Source organism: Saccopteryx leptura, chromosome 3 (genome assembly GCF_036850995.1).
Source record: "Saccopteryx leptura isolate mSacLep1 chromosome 3, mSacLep1_pri_phased_curated, whole genome shotgun sequence".
In the NCBI taxonomy this organism is placed as follows: domain Eukaryota; kingdom Metazoa; phylum Chordata; class Mammalia; order Chiroptera; family Emballonuridae; genus Saccopteryx; species Saccopteryx leptura.
In genome coordinates this window covers 76,115,481-76,135,784 of record NC_089505.1, presented here as the reverse complement: position 1 = coordinate 76,135,784, position 20,304 = coordinate 76,115,481, and the positions used below count along the sequence as shown (strand labels likewise).

Sequence of the window (20,304 nt, the reverse complement as noted above, 5' to 3'; positions counted from 1 at the left end):
AAGGACTAGTGGAGTAAAAATTAGTGAAGCTAAATTATTAGAACTTTTGCAAGTTATTGAAAAGTATTGTAATTGGCCTCTTTCTTTAGGTAGCTTTGAGTTACAGGACTGGAAAAAGGCTGGAAAGGAATTAAAGAGACTCCATGTGCAGGGCATGCCTCTCCCAGTCACCATCTGGCCTACATGTAAGCCAGCAACACCATGCTCAAGCCAGCGACCTTGGGGTTATGAACCTGGTTGCTCTCAGTGTTCCAGGTTGATACTGTATCCACTGCACCACAGCCTGGTCAGGAAAATCCTATGTATTCTTATTCATCAATGTCACCCCATTAAATATAATTTCTAAATGAAAAATAAAACAGGATTAATCAATCCTTCAAGAACTTGAATTTGCCAGATTTTTAGATGACATCAATATCAAAAAGAGAAAGATAAATCAGTCTTAACACTAATTTTCTGTGCATCGAAGCACATCACATAAGTAAAAATAGTCTAGGAAATAAAAAAAATAATTGCAAATCACATATCTTGCAAAGATCTAGTATCCTTAATATTTTACCTATTCCAACAACTCAGTAACTACAAAAAAAAAAAAAAAAAAAAAAAAAAACCACAACCCACTTAAATACAGATGAATCTCTTACTTTATGTCCATCAATATTTGCTTTATATATTCAGGTATTCCTACATTGGGCACATAAATGTTCACAAGGACTACGTCCTCTTGTTAAATGAATCCCTTTGTGATTAAGAAATATCCTTTCTCTTATAACCTGTCCTAAAGTCTATTTTTTCTCAATCATATCAGTACTCCAGTATTTTTAAATTTCCATTTGCATGAAATAATTTTCACAAATGCACAGTCCTTTTTTAATGGGATTTCTGAATTTTAAGATAATAAAGTAAAGCAAAAATTAAGTGGTATACATAGAAGAGAAGCATCTTTACCCAAGTTTCCCATCATAGCTGCTCTGATCCGCCGACTCATTTCCAAAATGAGTTTCTGGGTATCTACAAACTGTCTCCATGTTGACTCCATTAAAGATTATCTGTACCCCATGGGTCAGCTAAGTATGAGCAGTTATTCTCATATTTAGTATATGTACACAGTACATGATTAGATCTCTTACTGGAGCATAGTTCTCCACAGATTAGGTTCCATGGGGCCATAGGTAAAGGTGAAATATTTTCTTTTACTTTCATTCTGTCTACTGATCTGAAGAGGGTCTCTTGTGTACAGCATATGTATGGGTCTTGTTCTCATATCCACTCAGCTACTCTGTGCTTTTTGATTAAGCATTTATTTACATTTTAGGTTATTATTGATAAGTGTATAGTTATTCCCAGTTTGAAATTTGGTATACAATCACAGTATGAGACTTATCTTCCCACTGACTCAAAGGCTACATCTCCCAGACAGAAAACCAACAGGGGAAACAGCAGTCTTAAATGACCCAATGAGACAAAAATGAAGACAGAATGCTCTCTAAACCTAGAGACAGTGTCAGCTTCATTTGTTTTCCTAATGACCACAGGAAAGAAAATAAATCAATGTTTGAACAATGTGCATCAATCCACCCCCCCCCCCCAATATTCCTCACTAGACTACCTTAAAATGAAACAACTCCCATCAAGCTGAGGACCTGTACTTTGTCCTGTTACAAAACAAAATCCATAAAGCCACTGTTGCAGGCAGCTGAGTATGTATGAAACCTCAGTAGGTGCATAAAAAACACGAACGCTGCATACAGGAGTCTTTAGGAAGTACAGAAAAGTAGTATCCAATATCTAGGTTCTAAAATGGCTGTGCTGATTCTCAGGGTGGGTGCGTGCATAGAAACCAATATTGAGCACCTTGTACAGATGCAGGACAGAACAGTGGAAGAGCTAGAAATAGCAATTATTCTCATATTTAGTATATGTACACAGTACATGATTAGTACATGCAATGAATTTTGGTGCTTCCACTTTAAACTCTTCCCACCTGGAGTTCCTGGTAATGGTGACAATTACTTGAAATACACTCAAAGCACAGCAGGTGCCAATGGACATACCTCTAGCCATGCAGTGAACACAGAATGTGACTTTGCCTCCGAACACTAAAGAAAATGTCTGATCTGACTGGTGCCAGCAAAGTGGATAGGGCAGCGACCTGTGATGCTAAGGTTTGAGGTTTGAAACCCCAAGGTCGCCAGGTTCAGGGCAGGGTCAACACAATCCCAAGGTCACTGACTGAAGAAAAAGGTTACTGGGTCAGCTTTACCCCATGAGTTCAGGTACATATGAAAAACAACCAATGAACAACTTAAGTGCCGCAACTACAACCTGATGCTTCTCATCTCTCTCCATTCCTGTCTCTGTCCTTCAAAATAAAACTAAATAAATAATAAAAGAGGGAGGGAGGAAGGGAGGGAAAGAGAAAGAGAGAAAGAAACAAACAATAAGAAAACATTTCAATCATACACTGCAAAGATCTCTGGATTCCTCTGGAAAGAATGACCAATAATTGGTTACATTCATGACTGAGAATGAAACCTGTTAAACTTGTCCTGATTCCATTTTAGTAAAGCAGAAGGTAGTAACATAAAACTGAGTAATTCTACGGACTCGAATGAAAATTGAGACCATACAGATCATTTCAATTTTTAAACACACAAATGCCAGTCCTTTATTTCAAAGAAATCCATATTCACATTCAAAAACAACCGTTTCATCATAAAAACATGAATTGTGGGCTACAGACTTTGTGAAATATATAATGGAAAACGTACATGAATATATAATGGAAAACGTACCAAATTTTGATGTGTGTCAATGCATTAAAAAGACTGAATTACAAATCAAAACACTCAACATTAGCATGCCCAGTGCAAGGGAGAGAAAGTGAGATACTGGGGTCATGGTAACTCAAAGAAGGATGGCTGTGATGTCTGCAGCTGAGAATAAAAATAATCAGAAAGAAACAGGTAAAATGAAAGAAACAATGTTTTCCTGAGTTGAGCCAGTTGTGCAGTCTGGGAACAGGTGTCCGCACTCTATATACAGTGTCCATGCCACCTTGGTATCCTGGGTGTTAGTCATCTCCCACCTGGTACTACTGCATCACTGCTACTGGGATTCAGGTCTGTTCATAACAGAGCATCTGTGACAGCACTGTCCTGTGTGTGTACACTTCATGTAAATGTCAGAAGAACATAGTGACCGGTGTCACCTAGTATTCACATGAACACATTGGCAGAGATGAGAAAATGATTTGGATGACATCATTTACAAAAAAATGAGAATTTAAAAACAATGGTGTTACTCTCCAGTGGGAAAATGGAATATACAAACCAAATAAACCTTCCTGTGATCTCTGTGAAATTTCCTGCACTTTCCAGTTGATTTCTCTATGCCACTACAATCCAAAGAAACCATTCTTAAAATCTGAGGCCATATAAGCAACATCTCATGCTGAATAAAACAAGGAAAAAACTATGATAGGCTTTTTTTTTTCTGAAGTTGGAAATTGGGAGGCAGTCAGACAGACTCCCACATGTGCCCAACCAGGATCCACCCAGCATGCCTACCAGGGGGCGATGCTCTGCCCATCTGGGGCATTGCTCTGTTGTGACCAGAGCCATTCTAGCGCCTGAGGCAGAGGCCATGGAGCTGTCCCCAGCGCCCGGGCCAACTTTGCTCCAGTGGAGCCTCAGCTGCGGGAGGGGAAGAGAGAGACAGAGAGGAAGGAGAGGGGGAGGGGTGGAGAAGCAGATGGGCACTTTTCCTGTGTGCCCTGGCCAGGAATCGAACCCGGGACTCCTGCACGCCAGGCCGATGGTCTACCACTGAGCCAACTGGCCAGGGCCAATGATAGGCTTTTTTATTAAACACAAGAAAGTAAAAAGGATAACTGCATTGTGAGTTCCTGTAACCAACGGTCATGAGTTTTTGGAATAAAATAAATTTACAGAAATGCAACATATAGAAATTCATTCACATTAGAAATCTGTGAGATGTCTACTTGGCTAGTAACTCATCAGCTCTCTTAAATTACCTATTGATGCATTATTTCCCTAGCCATCTGAAGATGTGCACACACATTTATTTCTTACTCCTATGTTTCATCTTTAGATTACTAATGTATATATTGCATTTTTAAGTATCAAATCATGTAAACTTGTTTATGGGGGCTCAGGAAAAAAATATATGAAATAAAACATATAGGCTCACAATGTAAAAAGAACTTCCTAATTATACTAGTTTGGACTTTTTTCAATTAGTAGAATCTGTGAAGCAGAGCACTGTAATAATGGAGGGAAGAGACCACAAGGGAGATGGAAACACATTTATAACTTATAAGCCCTGGAGAACTACACAGCACACCTGTAATCTACTCATGGAGGCCACAGCAGAATGCCCGCAGAGAGTAGCAGGAGCCAGAGCACATGCCTTTACTGGGGGCCGCCTGGAAACTCCTTGGGGTTCTCAAGCTAAATTTAGATTATTCAAAATAAACCAAAAAGAGTGAGGTTTTGGTGAGTGATGCAGAGATCTTATTTAAGAACCAGACATAGTGAAAGCCCTGAAGTGTGAGAAAGACTATTGCTTGAAGAGTGTCAAGTAAGGTTTGCATAGTGTGTAAAGCTTTCCCATGTTCTTTATGTCTGTTAGTCTTCCATCTGGTATTATCAGATGTTGAGTAAGATATGAATGAGGACAAAGACTTTGGAACATGCATTACATTCCCAAGGCTTAATTCTCTGATGCTCGATGAGGCTTGAGCAGTTGTTATGTTTTGCCAAATTACTTACTTTTTTACTGGTTCTCTCCATCATGAATTCTGCAATATTGTTCAACCTTTGAGCACAGGCAAAAGGCTATGCCATGTACTCTACATTTGAAAGTTCCTCTCTGGTATGAATTACCTCATGTTCAGAAAGATGAAAACACTCATTAAACATTTTGCCACAAACTCCACATTTGTAAGACTTCTCTTGAGAAAGAATTCTCTGATGTTTAGTAGGATTCCTCTGCCAAGCAAAGAGTTTATGACATTCCTTACAACTGTAGGTTTCTGTCCAGTATGAACTCTGATGCTGAATAAGGTTTTATGATTGGCTAAAGGCGCCGCCACATTCTCTTCATTTGTTAGGTTTCTCTCAAGTATGAACTCTCTGATGCTGACTAAGTTTTGAGGAGCATTTAAAGGTTGTGCCACATTCTCTACATTTACAGGGCTTCTCTCCAGTATGAAGTCTCCTATATTAAGGTTTGAGGAAAAGGTAAAAACGTTGCCATATTCTCTACATTTATAGGACTTCTAACCGGTATGAATACTCTGATGTCGAGAAAGGTGTGACGACCTTCTAAAAGTTTTGCCACATTCTCAACATTTGTATGTCTTCTCTCCCATGTGAGTTCTTTGATGTTGAATAAGATGTGATTTCAAGATAAAGGTTTTGCCACATTCTAAACATTTATGAGACCTCTCTCCTGTATGAATTCTCTGATGTTCATTAAGGACTGAGGAACGGCTAAAGGATTTGCCGCATTCTCTGCATTCGTAAGGTCTCTTTCCAGTATGAATTACCTTGTGTACAGTAAGACCTGAACGCCTTTTAAAGCTTTTACCACATGCTTCACATTTATAAGGCTTCTCTCCTGTATGAATTCTCTGATGTTGAGTAAGAAATGTTGACTGGCTAAAGGTTGTACCACATTCTCCACATTTATAGGGCTTCTCTCCAGTATGAATTCTCCTATGTTGAGTAAGGTATGAGGAAAAACTAAAGGCTTTGCCACATTCTCTACATTTGAATGGTTTCTCTCCTGTGTGAATTCTCTGATGTCTAGTAAGCTCTGACTTACAGTTAAAGGATTTGTCACATTCTAAACATTTATGAGACCTCCCTCCAGTGTGAATTCTCTGAGGATCAGTAAGGGTTGAGGAACTAAAAGCTTTGCCCCATGCTCTACATTTGTAAGGTTTATCACCAGTATGAATTACCTCATGTACAGTAAGACCTGAACGCCATTTAAAGTCCTTGCCACATGCTTCACATTTATAAGGTTTCTCTCCAGTATGAATTCTCTGGTGTAGAGTAAGTCCTGAAGGCCAATTAAATGTTTTACCACATTCTTTACATTTATATGGCTTTTCTCCAGTATGAATTCTCCTATGTTTAATAAGATTTGAGGAAAAGCTAAAGGCTCTGCCACATTCTCTACATTTATAGGGCTTTTCACCAGTATGAACTCTCTGATGTTTAATAACGGTTACTGACTTGTTAAAGGCTTTGCCACATTCTCCACATTTAAAGGGCTTCTCTCCAGTATGAATAATCTGATGTTCAGTAAGAACTGATGAACTTCTAAAGGCTTTGCCACATTGTCTGCATTTGTATGGTTTCTCTCCTGTGTGAATTCTTTGATGTATAGTAAACTGTGAGTTCTGGGAAAAGGTTTTGCCACATTCTAAACATTTATGAATCCTCTCTCCAGTATGAATTCTCTGATGTTTAGTAAGAGTTGAGGAATGGCTAAAAGCTTTGCCACATTCCTTATATGTGTAATGTCTCACTTTGGTGTGAATATTTCTTTCATGTATAGTAAGATAAGAATGCCAATTAAATGTTTTACCATATTCTTTATATTTATAAAGTTTTTCTCCACTATGGACTTTTTTAAGTCTATTTATGTTGAAAATTTCAGTGAAAGCTCTCTTATAAGAATTATAATTGTAAGCTTCCTCCTCGGTATGAATATTCTCATCTTCAGTATGATTTGAAGATTGCTTAAACCATTTGACATATTTACTTCGTTCATTTCTCTTCTTCACAATATAAAGAACCTGATGGATACTGCAATGTGACATTTGGTTCAACAGTTTTGCATGTTTATAATGGTTCTCTGGAAACAGAGTTTTCTCAATTTGATTAGGAATTGATTCTTGTTTAAAGATTTTCCAATGTTCATTGTATCGATAACTTTTCTCTCCATTACGTGTACTCTGGTAATCATTGAAGATAGAAAGGCCATTAGTGAAAACTATAATTTCATTTAACATTGTCACATAGTCCCAAATAACCACTCTGTGATACCTATTAAATCAAGATGGTTGTATAAAATATGCTCCCAAGTTTATAAAAATTATATAGACATTGAAATGAAAAAAAAAATTATTTCTTAGTGTAAGAAGAAATAATTCTTGTTAAAGGTCTTGCCAAATTGTTCACATTTAAATTTTACACATGCATGATAAATTTGTAAATATTAGAAATCACTGTCTCAAAGTTTAATCCCACCCCATACATTTAAAACAAATCAGTACTGACCTGTGATGGCAAAGTGGGTAAAGCATCGACCTAGAATGCTGAGGTCTCAGGTTTGAAACCCTGGGCTTGCCTGGTCAATGCACATTTGGGAGTTGATGCTCCCTGTTCCTTCCTCTGTTTCTCTATCACTGTAATCATTTCATTTTTTTTAATTTACTCCACAGATCACATAAGTTCCTAACTTTTAAAGATTTCTTTCCCAAGAATATATAATAGTAAAAAATAGCTTTTGATCTTCACTTTTAGAGATCCAATGATATGCAATGTAACTAACTTAAAAAAGTTTCCCAAATGTGTAATATGTTTTGCCTATTTAGAAAACAAAGTGTTAATTACAAATAATTGTCCTCCCCTGGCCAGATAGCTTAGTTGGTTAAAGTATCATCCTGAAGCACAGAGGTTGCTGATTTGATTCTTGATCAGGGTACACATGGGCAAATCAATATTCCTGTCTTTCTCACCCTCTCTTTCTTTTGTTATCTCTCTCTAAATCCAATACAGTAATTTTTTTTTTCTTTTTGAGAGAGATCCAGGAACACTGAGCTGCTCCTGTATGTGCCCTGACTGGGAATTGAACTGGTAATCTCCATGCTCCGGGACAACTCTCCAGCCAGTGGACCTATCCAGCCAGGGCTTAACTTCCTTTTTATTTTCAGAGAGACAGAGAGAAGGGAGAGAAAAGGGAGGAAGAAGGAAAGCACTCATCTGTTATTCCACCCAGTCGTCCACTTATAGGCTGCTTCCCGTGTGTGCCCTTACTGGGGACTGAATCCACCACCTTGCTATTTTAGGATGACATGCTTAAACAATTTAGCTAACTGACAAGAGTACAGTAAACATTATAAAAAATAGTCATTGTCCCATTGTGGCTGAAACCCCCCATTGGTTGGAGTGTCATCCAAATACACAAACGTTGCAGGCTCAATCCCTGGTCCGGCCACATACAGGAAACGATCAATGTTTCTGTCTGTCACCCCCTGTCTGTCTCTCTCCCCGCTGACACATTACTCTCCAAATAAATAAATAAATAACAAAAAAAATAATTGCTTCGATTAGTTCTGTACATATTAACAGCCTTTCTTCTCACCACTCTTCCTGAAATTCCAAGGCCTTCATAAGTTGTACATTATGAAAACCACACCTTCCATATCTTACCAGTATTGTTTTAGAGAAGAAATCTTCTATTCCTGGCTTTTGAAGCAAGCTCTGGTCATCTTCACATGCTATAGCTGAAAGATACAAAATAAATGTTCACAGTTATGACACAAGGTGAATGGATGTATCAGCAATTACTGATGAAATTACATTTTGAGTACTCCAAAGGCAGGTTAAGATTTCAAGGCAAGACCAAGAAAGGTAATAGTAAGGATAAGTCACATCAGAGGGGAATGAAAATTGGTTCCATTACTGACCATATCTGCTGAAACACCCTGGCACAAAATGGCCATATGATAAGAAAACTCCCAATTCCCAATTTATTCTCCAGAGACATAGATGAAGGTACTGTGTATTCAATGAACTGGCTGCTTTGTTACTTCTTGAGACCATTTTCTGTTTTGCATGACCCAGAGAGCTAAGAGAATGGCAGTACATTGTGAATGCACCATAACAACTGCTTTAAAAAAGTAATTGTTCAAACACACAGACTGTAGTACAAAAGATAGCTATGAAAAACAAAAAGAGCCTGACCAGTGGTGGTGCAGTGGATAGTGTCAACCTGACATGCTGAGGTACCAGGTCTGAATTCCTGAGGTCTCTGGCCTAAGTGTGAGCTCATTTGCATTGAGTGAAGGCTCAAATTTTAATAGCAAGGTCATTGAGCCTAACCAGGCACAGTTAATAGAGCATTGGCCAGAGATGCTGAGAACCCAGATTCAAAATTCAGAGGTAGCCAGCTTGAGCGTGGGCTCACCAGTTTGACTGCGGGATCAGAGACATGAACCCATGGTTGCTACTTTGAGCACTAGGGTCACTGGCTTGAGCAAGGGCTCATTGGCTCGGCTGCAGCCCCCCAGTCAAGGCACATATGAGAAATCAATCAATGAACAACTAAGGGGCCACTACTATGTCTATCACTCTGGCTAAAAAAAAGTTAAAGGATTATTTTTTAAAAAAGAAAAGATCAAGAATGTGAAAAATAATGTAAAGAAATAAATGGATTACAAAAATGAATGAAACTTTAGCATCTTCAGAAGCATGAACACATAAAGTATTGTGCTAAGTGAAATAAGTATGGCAGAGAAAGACATGTATCATTTAATGTCAATTCTACGTGGAATCTACAGAACACTAGACAGCCTGACCAGGCAGTGGCAGTGGATAGAGCATTGGCCTGGGATGCAGAGAATCCAGGTTCAAAACCTCAGTCGCTGGCTTGAGCATGAGATCATAGACATGACCCCATGGTCGCTGGCTTGAAACCAAAGGTCACTGAACTGAAGTCCAAGGTCACTGGCATGAGCCCAATGTTGCTGGCTTGATCAAGGAGTCACTGGCTCAGCTATAACCCCCTGGTCGAGGCACATATGAGAAAGTAATCAATGAACAGCTAAGGTGCTGCAACAAAGAACTGATACTTCTCATCTCTCTCCTTCTCTATCTATCCGTATCTGTTCCTCTGTCTATCTCGCTAAGAAAATATACATATATATATAAAGGTCTACCGGAAAGTTCTGTCCGTTTCTATCACAAGTTTCAACACGTAAGCACATGTTTATTTGGCGCATGTGTGCCTCTATTTTTATCACTTAATGTATACATACTGATGTAGCAAATTAAAGTTGATTCACGGTAGTCTTATGTGTGAAGCGATAGTGTACCCATGGCTACTGATAAAGTTCATTTACGCCACTGTATTTTCTACGAATTTCAACGAGGAAGAAATGCTATAGAAGCATGTAGAAGTTTATTGAAAGCGTTTGGTGAAGGTACAGTTTCTGATAGGACATGCAGAAGATGGTTTGAAAAATTCAAAACAGGTGAGTTTGACCTTTCCGATAAGCCACGTTCTAGGCAACCATCTTTGATCTATGACGATGTTGTTAAGACCATGTTGGAGCAAGATCCTTTTCTGACAACATAGGAGATCGCAGAAAGGCTTAATTCAGCTCAGCAAACCATTTCAAATCAAATTTGGAAGATTGGATTGGTGTGGAAATATTCAAGATGGGAGCCACATGAATTAAGTCAGAAGAATTTGTATTTTGTTTTATTCCAAAAACGGATAAAACTTTCTGGTAGACCTTATATAAACAACCACAAACAGACTCACAGGTACAGAGAACAGAGTGATGGCTGCCGGAGAGGAGGGGAGTTGGGAGACTGGATCAAAAAGATGAAGCAATAGAGAAAAATACATTGGTAGTTAGAAAGTGGTCACAGAGATGTAAAGTGCAGCATGGGGACTATAGTAAATAATACTGTAATAACTATGCTGGGTCCCGGAAATATAACGGGGAACACTTTCAGACATTGTAAAGTATATGAAGGTCTAACCATTATGTTGTACAGCTGAAAGTACTACAAAATAGTATTGAATTTAAAAAATGCAAAATAGAAATAGAAAATTTATCCCTATAATTCTGAATATTATATAAAAGTTCCACTGATAAGAAAGATTCTTCTATATAACTATGCTTTATAACTGAGTGTTATATAACCCTGTTGTGAGCCAGCCACGACTAGTATATATATTCAGGTCCCGAGCGAGAATGGTGTAGAATTAAGAAAAATACACTTAAAGAATTAAAGAATAAAAGATGGGTTCGGAAGGGCTTTGCAATTACTGCTGGCAGAAACACTGCCCCCAGAAACGGCATCCTCAGTTATTTATAGGGCAAAGTGGGCCATTAGCAAATCAATGACTTTTCTGATTAGTTTCCAAGGCAACCCAAGAATTCCATCAAATGCAAAATACCCCACCAATACTTAACATCCTAACCTTACAAAGAGAGGAATTTGCTTCCAGTCTTTTCCAGAGAACAGGGGGGGCAGGATGAGCATCACAGCTAACATGGAGGTGTGCAGCAGGGCTCAGCTTTCTGCAAGCGAGGTGGGGGGTTGGGCAGACTGTCAGCTTAAGCCAGTTCCCCACACCTCTGTCCCCCAGAAATCCAAACTCTAAAACCCTGTTGATTATTTGGTCCCAGACAGTACCCAAACAGCAAACATTTTGCATCATGACATGAATTATACAGTTAAAACATTCCTTAGACAACGCATTCAAAAATAACTGTAAAGGGTAATTTTAATAAAGATATATTTAAATGACATGAGAAACCTTTTCAAGTTTAATATATTCCAACTAACACAAAATGGATAGGCTGTAATGTACCTCATAGGAAAAAAAAACATTCATTTTAAAATAAACCATTAGAAAGTTGCAAAATATGAAAAAAAATTTAAACATTTGAGATTAAGTACAGCATGATTAAAGAACATGCTGAGAAAGCAAATGAAAAACCTCATTTTCTTTTGCCTGAAGTAAACTTCGATTGAAGAGTAAAGCCTCTTTCTATTTAAAGTGATTAGTAATTCTGTAACCCTCTTCGTACCAAAGAACATTCCTGAATGTTGTATCAGCATTTGTGATTACAAAAGCACAAATATAACAAAGATCTCATCAGAAAGTGAAAATACAAAGGAAACAGTCCCAGGCAGCTCTGGTCTGGACAGGAGAGAATTACAGAATGACAGTGATGACGAAAGCAGGTAACATGGACACTTTCCTACCTGCTGGGCAACACTCTAATGTCGCCTATGGCAGTAACTTATTGAAGAACTCTATGAGGTACACAGAGACATGAAATTACTCTAACGTGGAAAATAAAAAAATACAGATTGAAAATTTTTAATTATACTTCATACTAAGTAAAAGGACCTTTTGAAGCAAAACACGGAATTAGATCTTCGCGCTTTGCGGAGGTGCCTTGTGCTGTGATGAAATCACTGAGTCTACACAGTCTGTAGGGTCTCGTGGGAAACTTCCACAGTATTAGAAATAAACCAAGAAATATGATACCTGTTCCCAGGGGTCCTGAAATTTCTGCACTAAATTTCAGGATCTCAACAACCTCCTCCAAAAACTCCAAATAAGAAAAAAAAAACTTATATAATTCCTCAGCTACGTGCACAGGTTTTCTCAGGTCCCCAAAGCAATAGAGTGGAGTCAGACCACGGCAGCCTTCACAGTCCAAGGGGAGGACCCTGTCCCCACTGCTAATGTGATGATGGAGGTCGCTGGAGCAAAAGCAGAGTCCCAAGAAGATGCAGGAGCACGGGAGGTGTTGGAGACCAGCTGTCCCTCTATGACAACAGGGATACACCTGGGCCTCTCACAGCCCTTTCCACTGCAGCAGCTTCCCAACCACACTGTAAGGTCTGGCCTCCTCCCTGACCTTTAGATCTCTCACCTGTGTCATCTGCCTCCTCATCCCACCTACCTGGCTGGAAGGATAGTGTCCTTTTCCTTCACATCCCAGTGCTTCTACATTTGCTCCAAAAAGAGGGCCAGGACATCCAGACTGATGGTGGCACACTGGAAAGGGTGCTGACCTAGAACACTGAGGTCCCAGGTTCAAATCCTCAAAGCCACCCTCTTGAGTGCAGGCTCACCAGTTAGAGCATGAGTTCTCCATCTTGAGCATGGGAATATCAACAAGATCTCTTACTCACTGGCTTGAGGCCAAAGGCCGCTGGCTTGAAGCCCCAAGGTCACTGGCTTAAGCAAGGGGTCACTGACTCAGCTTCAGCCCCCGATCAAGAAACATGAGAAGCAACCAATGAACAACTCAAGTGAAAAAATTACAAGTTGATGCTTCTCACCTCTTTCCCTTCCTATCTCTCTGTCTCCCTGTCTCTAGAAAGAAAGAAGAAGAAGAAAAAAAAAAGACAAGGGCTGAGTTACAGACATCAAGATATGCTTACTAAAAAAGGGAACATGGGTTTTGATACAGATTCTTCATTTTCTGATTGACTTCATTTTCCAAAGGACCTGGATTGACTTCATGCCCAAGTGAGAGAACACAATACAATATAATATTCTAGAAATTAATTACCCAAAATATTGTTTTCTGTTAGCACATTAATTATTCTAAATAACATGTAGTTTTCAGACACTCATTTCTGATTAACGGACATCATGAAGTCTTTGTTTCTACACCAGCAAACCCCCATAATTGTTCCCTGATGGCAGAACTCTAAAATCTACCCTGCAAGGCAGAAGCTCCCATGTGATGTTCCCCCTAATGAAGGAAACAAAATGCTGCAGAGAGAGAATAAACTCAGGAAGGAAGTCATCCTCACCCAGGGAGACCAGGTTCCTGTAGTTCTCCAACATCACATCCACGTACAGTTTCCGCTGAGCTGGGTCCAGGCATTCCCACTCCTCCTGAGAGAAATCTACAGCCACATCCCTGAAGGTCAATGGTTTCTGGAAGAAAAGACACATTAACAAAGGGCTATAGGCAGAGTCCACAATTTCATACAACATGAAAACAGGGTTAGAAGTGGTTTTGACCTAGGAGAGAATCCTCAATTATCCAGTAAGATCATTTTCACACAGTAATACTGTCTTTTTAAAAAAGGGTTTTGTTCTTTTTTGTTTTTCATTTTATTCTTTTCCATCCACTAATACTTTCTAATGTATATTCTAACACTGAGTAACAAGGATGACACATGTCCACAAACGCACTCTACAGACTTTACTTTTCAGGAAAATAAATTTTAAAATTAAGGAATCACCCCGGCTGGGTTGCTTAGCCCTTCAGAGCATTGTCCTGATATGCCAGGTGCAGCTTCGATCCTCGGTCAGGACACATACAAAAATCAAACAATGGATGCATAAATAATTGAAGCCGCAGATTCGTGGCTTTCTCTCTCTCTCTGAAATCAATCACTGGAATAAAGGCATCACTACAAGCGATGTGGGTTTGTCAGTGTTGCATTTGTATCATTCACAATCAGTTGTGTATTTCTCAGCTGGAAAAGTCATGGTGAGTTAGAAATATAAGTACTTCTTGAATTTGGACGTGGACAACAGTGATGTGCAGTTTTCTAAAAATGCTGATTCTGACTCAAGAGTTCTGAGATGGGGTCTGTGTTTCCACACAGCTAACAAGCTCTCTTTTTACCAGCGACACCAGTGTATCCAGTCCATGTGCCACACTCCTGAATAGCACAGAGAAAGAAAACACAGGAAAAAATTCATACATGACTTGAGCTGAAAAGTTTTTTATAAATTTTTTGTTTTTACAGAATAAGATGCATAGCAACCACAATACTACGTATCTGAAAATTTATTATGTGTAATATTAGAACTAGATAATTCTTCCCCTGTTGTTGAGACTATTTTGTGAAACATACAGTGACAAGTAGACCTTCAGTTTTACTGCAAACATAATCTAGTTTTTGCAAATTTCCATCCACATGTATCCCCCCACATTCTGTTCTTTAACACTCCATTTAAATAGCAAGACTTTCGCACCAATCTAGTGGGCAGGTCTCTTCTAGCTGCTCTTCTCTGTCAGAACTTCCTCAGTTATTCTGACCATAGAAAGTGCATTTCCTCAATCCTGTCCCACAGAGGTGAAGCTACAGCCACATGAACCAAAGCCTACACTCTCTTCTTCACTGATACCCGAGCCTCTGACCATCTCCACAGGGATGGTGGACATGGTGCCTTCCCAGGTTGATCTGTCACAAAGGGGATGTTTCCAGTAGTTGAAGGGCATTAATTCATGGTGGGAATTGTTCATGCCCTCAGGGAGCCTATATAGAGAGAATGCAGAGAAGGCTCTGGGAAAAAGGAGGGAAGTATATAAGCTGCTGGCCCTGACAATTGAGAACAAAAAAAAAAAAGAAAATGGAAACCACCTCACTAGGCAGGAACATCAGAAGTAGAGAAAGGTTGAGAGTCCTAAGTCCACTAAAGTTAGGAGGAAAAGCAAACACAGCCTCTGAGCAGGAAATCTCGCTTACCTGAGAAGGAGACATTCTGTCCTGGTCCAGCTCCTGCTTGTTTTCTCAGGCGACAGTATGTTGAGGAGTCAAGTTTGCATTTTGAGAATGTGCCGCCAGAGGTGTCCACACAGCCCCTCTATCCGCTTCCACCTCAGTCACAGACAGAAGGACCTGGAAATGCTGAAAAGGCCACATTCTCCTGTCCTTCCTCATGGGAGTCAGCCAACAGTGCTCCTACAGGGAGACCACACTGTATTATTTTCCTGTCTTCACCTGTCTGTCCTCCCTCAGACGTCCACACATTCCCACAGTAATGAGAACGGGCGCTGCTCTCCTGAACGCCCAAACCCAACACAACACCCTGTCACCTCCCCTGACCATCCCTGCAGAGAGTGGGCTCACAAGCTTCAGCGCTGGCTTGAGTGTGCAATCACAGACATGATCCCATGGTCACTGGCTTGAGCCCAAATATCACTGCCTTGAAGCCCAAGCGCACTGGCTTGAGCAAGGAGTCACTGGCTCAGCTGAGCCCTGCCCACCTCCACAAGGCCCATATAAGAAAGCAATCAATGAACAGCTAAGGTGCCGCAGAGAATTGATGCTTTTCATCTCTCCTTTCCTCTCTATCTGTCCCTGTATGTCCCTCTCTGTTCCTGTCTCTCCCCCTCTCTCTCTCTCATTAAAAAAACCCTTAAACTTCTGGGTACTTCTTGGGGTCAGAACTTCTAGAATGACCTGCTCCCCATGCAGAATTACTTCTTTTACAGGAAATTACAGGAATTATTTTAAAAACAAGCTGTGATGAATTTAGGTTTTGAGGCTGAAAACAGAGTAAAAAGTTTACCCATGAAAATATGTGCATCAAATTATCCAGTGAGGCCCTGGCCGGTTGGCTCAGTGGTAGAGTATCGGCCTGGCGTGCAGCAGTCCTGGGTTCAATTCCCAGCAAGGGCACACAGGAGAAGCGCCCATCTGCTTCTCCACCCCTCCCCCTCTCCTTCCTCTCTGTCTCTCTCTTCCCCTCCCACAGCCAAGGCTCTATTGGAGCAAAGTTGGCCTGGGCGCTGAGGATGGCTCTATGGCCTCTGCCTCAGGCGCTAGAATGGCTCTGGTCCCAACAGAGCAGCGTCCTGGATGGGCAAAGCATCGCCCCCTGGTGGGCATGCTGGGTGGATCCTGGTTGGGTGCATGCGGGAGTCTGTCTGACTGCCTCCCCATTTCTAACTTCAGAAAAATACAAAAAAAAAAAAAATTATCCAGTGAATAGACTGGCTCTGTAAGAAGCAAGTTTCAGGTCAATCCAAGCCATACTTCAGTGTTATCAAAGTGGACAAGAGGGAGTTGAGGAGAACAGCTCCTTGGTGGGTCACAGTAACAAATTCAACAATCCCATAAAAACAAACAAACAAACAAACAAACAAAAACAAGAACAAGCTGCTGAACATTAGATGAACTCACCAAACTAGGTTCTGCCTGTTAAGATCACAAACATCCTGCCTGACTAGGCAGTGGCGCAGTGGATAGAGCATCGGACTGGGACGCAGAGAACCCAGATTTGAACCCTGAGGTTGCCGCCTTGAGGGTGGACTCTCAGGCTTGAGCTCCGGCTCACCAGTTGGAGCACGGGGTCACTGGCTTGAGAATGGGATCACAGATATGACCCCATGGTTGCTGGCTTGAGGCCAAAGGTCACTGGCTTGAGCAAAGGGTCACTTGCTCTGCTGTAAACCCACCCCACCCCCACCCAGGGGGTAAACGCACATCTGAGAAAGCAATTAATGAATAACTAAGGAGACTAAGGAACTGCATGAAGAATTGATGCTTCTCATCTCTCTCCCTTCCTGTCTGTCCCTGTCTGTCACAAAAAAATTTTAAAAAAGGAAGAGAAAATACTAAAATTTTCTTCATATTCCTTGAATAGGCATCACATGGTCACAGTCACTTCTTGTCCCAGATCCCCTCCCTCTTGCCATCCCAGGCAATGAGAAGAGACCTGTGACTGACAGACAAGTCTCAGACCTTTGAGTGAACAAGGGCTGCAACTGGATGCAAATGATTGTAAAATTCACAAATTAAAATTTGGAGATTTATAATCCTCATTCAAATATTTTCAGTACAGTTGTTCCTTGCCATATCATGGTTCACTTTACGCAGTCTCACTGTATTGCGGATTTTAAAATTGTATTATATATATCTCATTTTATAATGTGGATTTTTCTTTATATCATGGGGTTTTGCAGTATATAGCTATTTTTACATATTTATTATTTTAATTACTTTTGTTGTAAAATAAGCAAAATGTGTGTGGGAAAGGTTAATAGGAGTGTGGGGAGGGGTTATAAAGCCTTAAAATATATATAAATAACAAAATAAATATAAGGTCGCTCCTTTGCGGATTTTCACCTATTGCAAGGGGTTCTGGAACCTAACTCCTGCGATAGCTGCGATAGACTAGGATCCAAAGCAAAACAATTCAGCAACTGTTAAATAGATTATAAAGGTATAAGCCCATTTATAAAGTTGTAAGCCCAACTTAATCATGCACATCCCATAGGCTCATCATTCAGCAGGTCTGGGTTCCCCTTCTTCCTGCTTCTCTGTATTTCTGTCTGTTAATCTGTTTCTGTCTCTTCCCTGTTTCTCAGCACTGTCGTCCTTTCCTGTGTTCCCCGTCTCCCCTCCCCTGCTTTTTTTCCACTTTTGTATATTCCTGTCCCTACACCTTTTCCTTGAAACCTATTTCACCTTTAACGTACTCTTTTTGCCTGATTTTTCTGAGGGCTCCCATCTCTGTGCATGTCCGCGTCATTCTCTCCCTCCGAATGCCTATGTCCCCTTTCCTCTGTTCTTCTTTCCTCCTGACCCCAAAGCTGCCTCTCAGAGCTGTTTGTCCCTCGGCTTTCTCATCCCTAAACCCCCTTTCTGTCCCCACTCGCCCCCCCTCCAGCTCTCCTCCTCTGAGCCACTCCCTCCTTCTGAAGTGCCCCTACCTGCGCCCCCACTTCTGCTCCCCAGCCCCCTCCCTGCGCCCTTCTCTCCAGGCCCCTCCCTCTCCTCGGGGTTTCTCCCCTTTCTTCCCCTCGCGCTTCTCTCCCCGGTTACTGTCACTCTCCCGTCGTGGTCCCGTCCCCCGCACCCCCACGTGGCCGTCTCTTCATGGTCCCTCACTGCCCTCTCCTCCCCTCCCGTGTGTCTCTCCATCCCCTGACCCCTCCCAGCCCCGCTCTGCGCGTCCCTGGGGCCCCTTCGCTGTCGCCGCTCCCACACAGCCCTCCCCGCGCGGGGCCGGGGGCTCTTCTGGGGACCCCGCGTTCTCGCCCCGAATCCCCGCCCCATGGAGAGTGTGCTGTTCCTGGACCCGGGCCTCTTATTAAATGGTGGCGTCTCAGGAGGGGGTCCGAAGGTCCACAGGCCTGGGGGGGGGGGCAGTCCAGGCTCCACGGGTCCACGGGACGAGAGAGGCCGGGCAGGGGGGACATGGGCGGGGCGGCTTGAGTTCCCCGAAACCGACTCAAAGCCCACACCCGGCAGCGAAGCGGGCAGGCTCAGGGCATCTCACCGGTACTCCGCACTCAGCGCTGCGGGCTCGGGAGCGGGGCTCTCACCGTCCGCAGCGACCCTCAGGCTCCCAGCGTGCAGGAATAGGGACGGGGAGGACCGGGTTTAAACCACGAAGACAATCACAAAATACCCAGCGACCTTCGCTACAGCGGATAATCGGTCGGAAAAAAAAAAAAAAAGCTGCGCGTGCGTACTGACTCTAAAGCGGGTTGGCAGGGACCGGCTGTTTAAGCGTTTCTGGCTGTGGGCGGTACCCTAATACTGACCAATCAGGAATGAAGCAACAGGAAAAGTTGGGCGGGACCAAGGTGCGTCGTGTCCTGGGCGGTCTTACGTTGTTGTCACTGGTTACAGTTTTTTGGAGGTTATTGAATTCGACTAAGGTAATATTTGGTAAGGCTTAAATATCATCATTACTCATAAAATTTATTGATTGATTTCTGTTTTTAGGGAGAGAGAAAGAGGAGGGAGAGGGGATGAAGCAAGAAGCGTCAACCCATAGTAGTTGCTTTCCGTATGTGCCCTAACCAGGCAAGCCCAGGTTCTGAACTATCGACTTCAGCGTTCCAGGTTGATGCTTTACCGACTGCGTCACCACTTGCCAGGCTTACTCTTAAAATTGGTAAGATTTCTTTCCCAAAGGTTAGTATAATGATGAGTCTCTGGCTGGGTAGTTCAGCTGGCTAGAGTGTCGTCTTGCTATACCGAGGCTGCAGTAACACCGTCAGGGCACATGTAAGAAATAAGCAATGAATGCAATAATGAAGGGGACAACGAATCCATGTTTCTTTGTCCCTCGCCTCCCACCCCGCCTTAATATCAATTAATTTTTAAAAAGGAGGAAGGAACACTGTGATGGCACCGCAAGGACTGAATGTTGAATAAGAACTTTGACCTACACATTTCTGTTAAGATTTTTCTTACATACCCCCGGTAGAGTTCTTCAGAGGGTTAGAGAATCTTCCCAATATTCCAAAGTTGTGGTTTTGATCCAGGGTCAAGGCATATACAAGAATCAATGAACGAGCCTGACCAGGCGATGGTACAATGGATAGAGCCACGGACTGGGACCCGAAGGAGTCAAGTTCAAAAGCCCGAGGTCGCCAGCTTGAGCACGGGCTCATCTGGTTTGAGCAAAGCCCACCAGCTCAAGGTCGCTGGCTTAAGCAAGGGGTCACTCAGTCAGCTGTAGCCCCCCCCCCCCCCCCCCCCCCCGTCAAGGAACATATGAGAAAGCAATCAATGAACAACTAAGGTGCCATAACAACGAATAGATGCTTCTCATATCTTTCCTTCGGTCTGTCCCTCTCTCTGACTTTCTGTCTCTGTCAAAAAAGAAATAAAAAGGGAGGGAGGGAGGGAGGGAGATTGGGAGGGAGGAAGGAAGGGAGGGAGGGAGGAAAAAGAAAAGAAAAAGATACTTAGGAACCAACGCATGGAGTGATTTCACAAAATCATTACATGGAAC

At 41.8% G+C, this 20,304-nt stretch overlaps 2 protein-coding genes across 2 annotated transcripts in view; one reads left to right on the top strand and one right to left on the bottom strand.

Annotated features, from left to right (window-relative positions):
• Window positions 1–20,304, top strand: part of LOC136398228 (zinc finger protein 208-like) — a 75,891-nt gene that overhangs the window by 35,179 nt on the left and 20,408 nt on the right. Inside the window, 2 exon segments of the mRNA XM_066372593.1 lie at window positions 11,875–12,026; window positions 12,439–12,688. Coding sequence (XP_066228690.1) covers window positions 11,875–12,026; window positions 12,439–12,688 — 402 coding nt within the window.
• LOC136399344 (zinc finger protein 420-like) lies at window positions 2,665–19,001 on the bottom strand. Its single transcript, XM_066374423.1, has 5 exons — window positions 18,835–19,001; window positions 15,294–15,509; window positions 13,620–13,746; window positions 8,472–8,545; window positions 2,665–6,991 (listed from the first exon to the last, which is right to left on the bottom strand). Exons 2-5 carry the CDS (start codon window positions 15,306–15,308, stop codon window positions 5,369–5,371), a joined length of 1,839 nt encoding a protein of 612 aa, XP_066230520.1. The 5' UTR covers window positions 15,309–15,509; window positions 18,835–19,001; the 3' UTR covers window positions 2,665–5,368.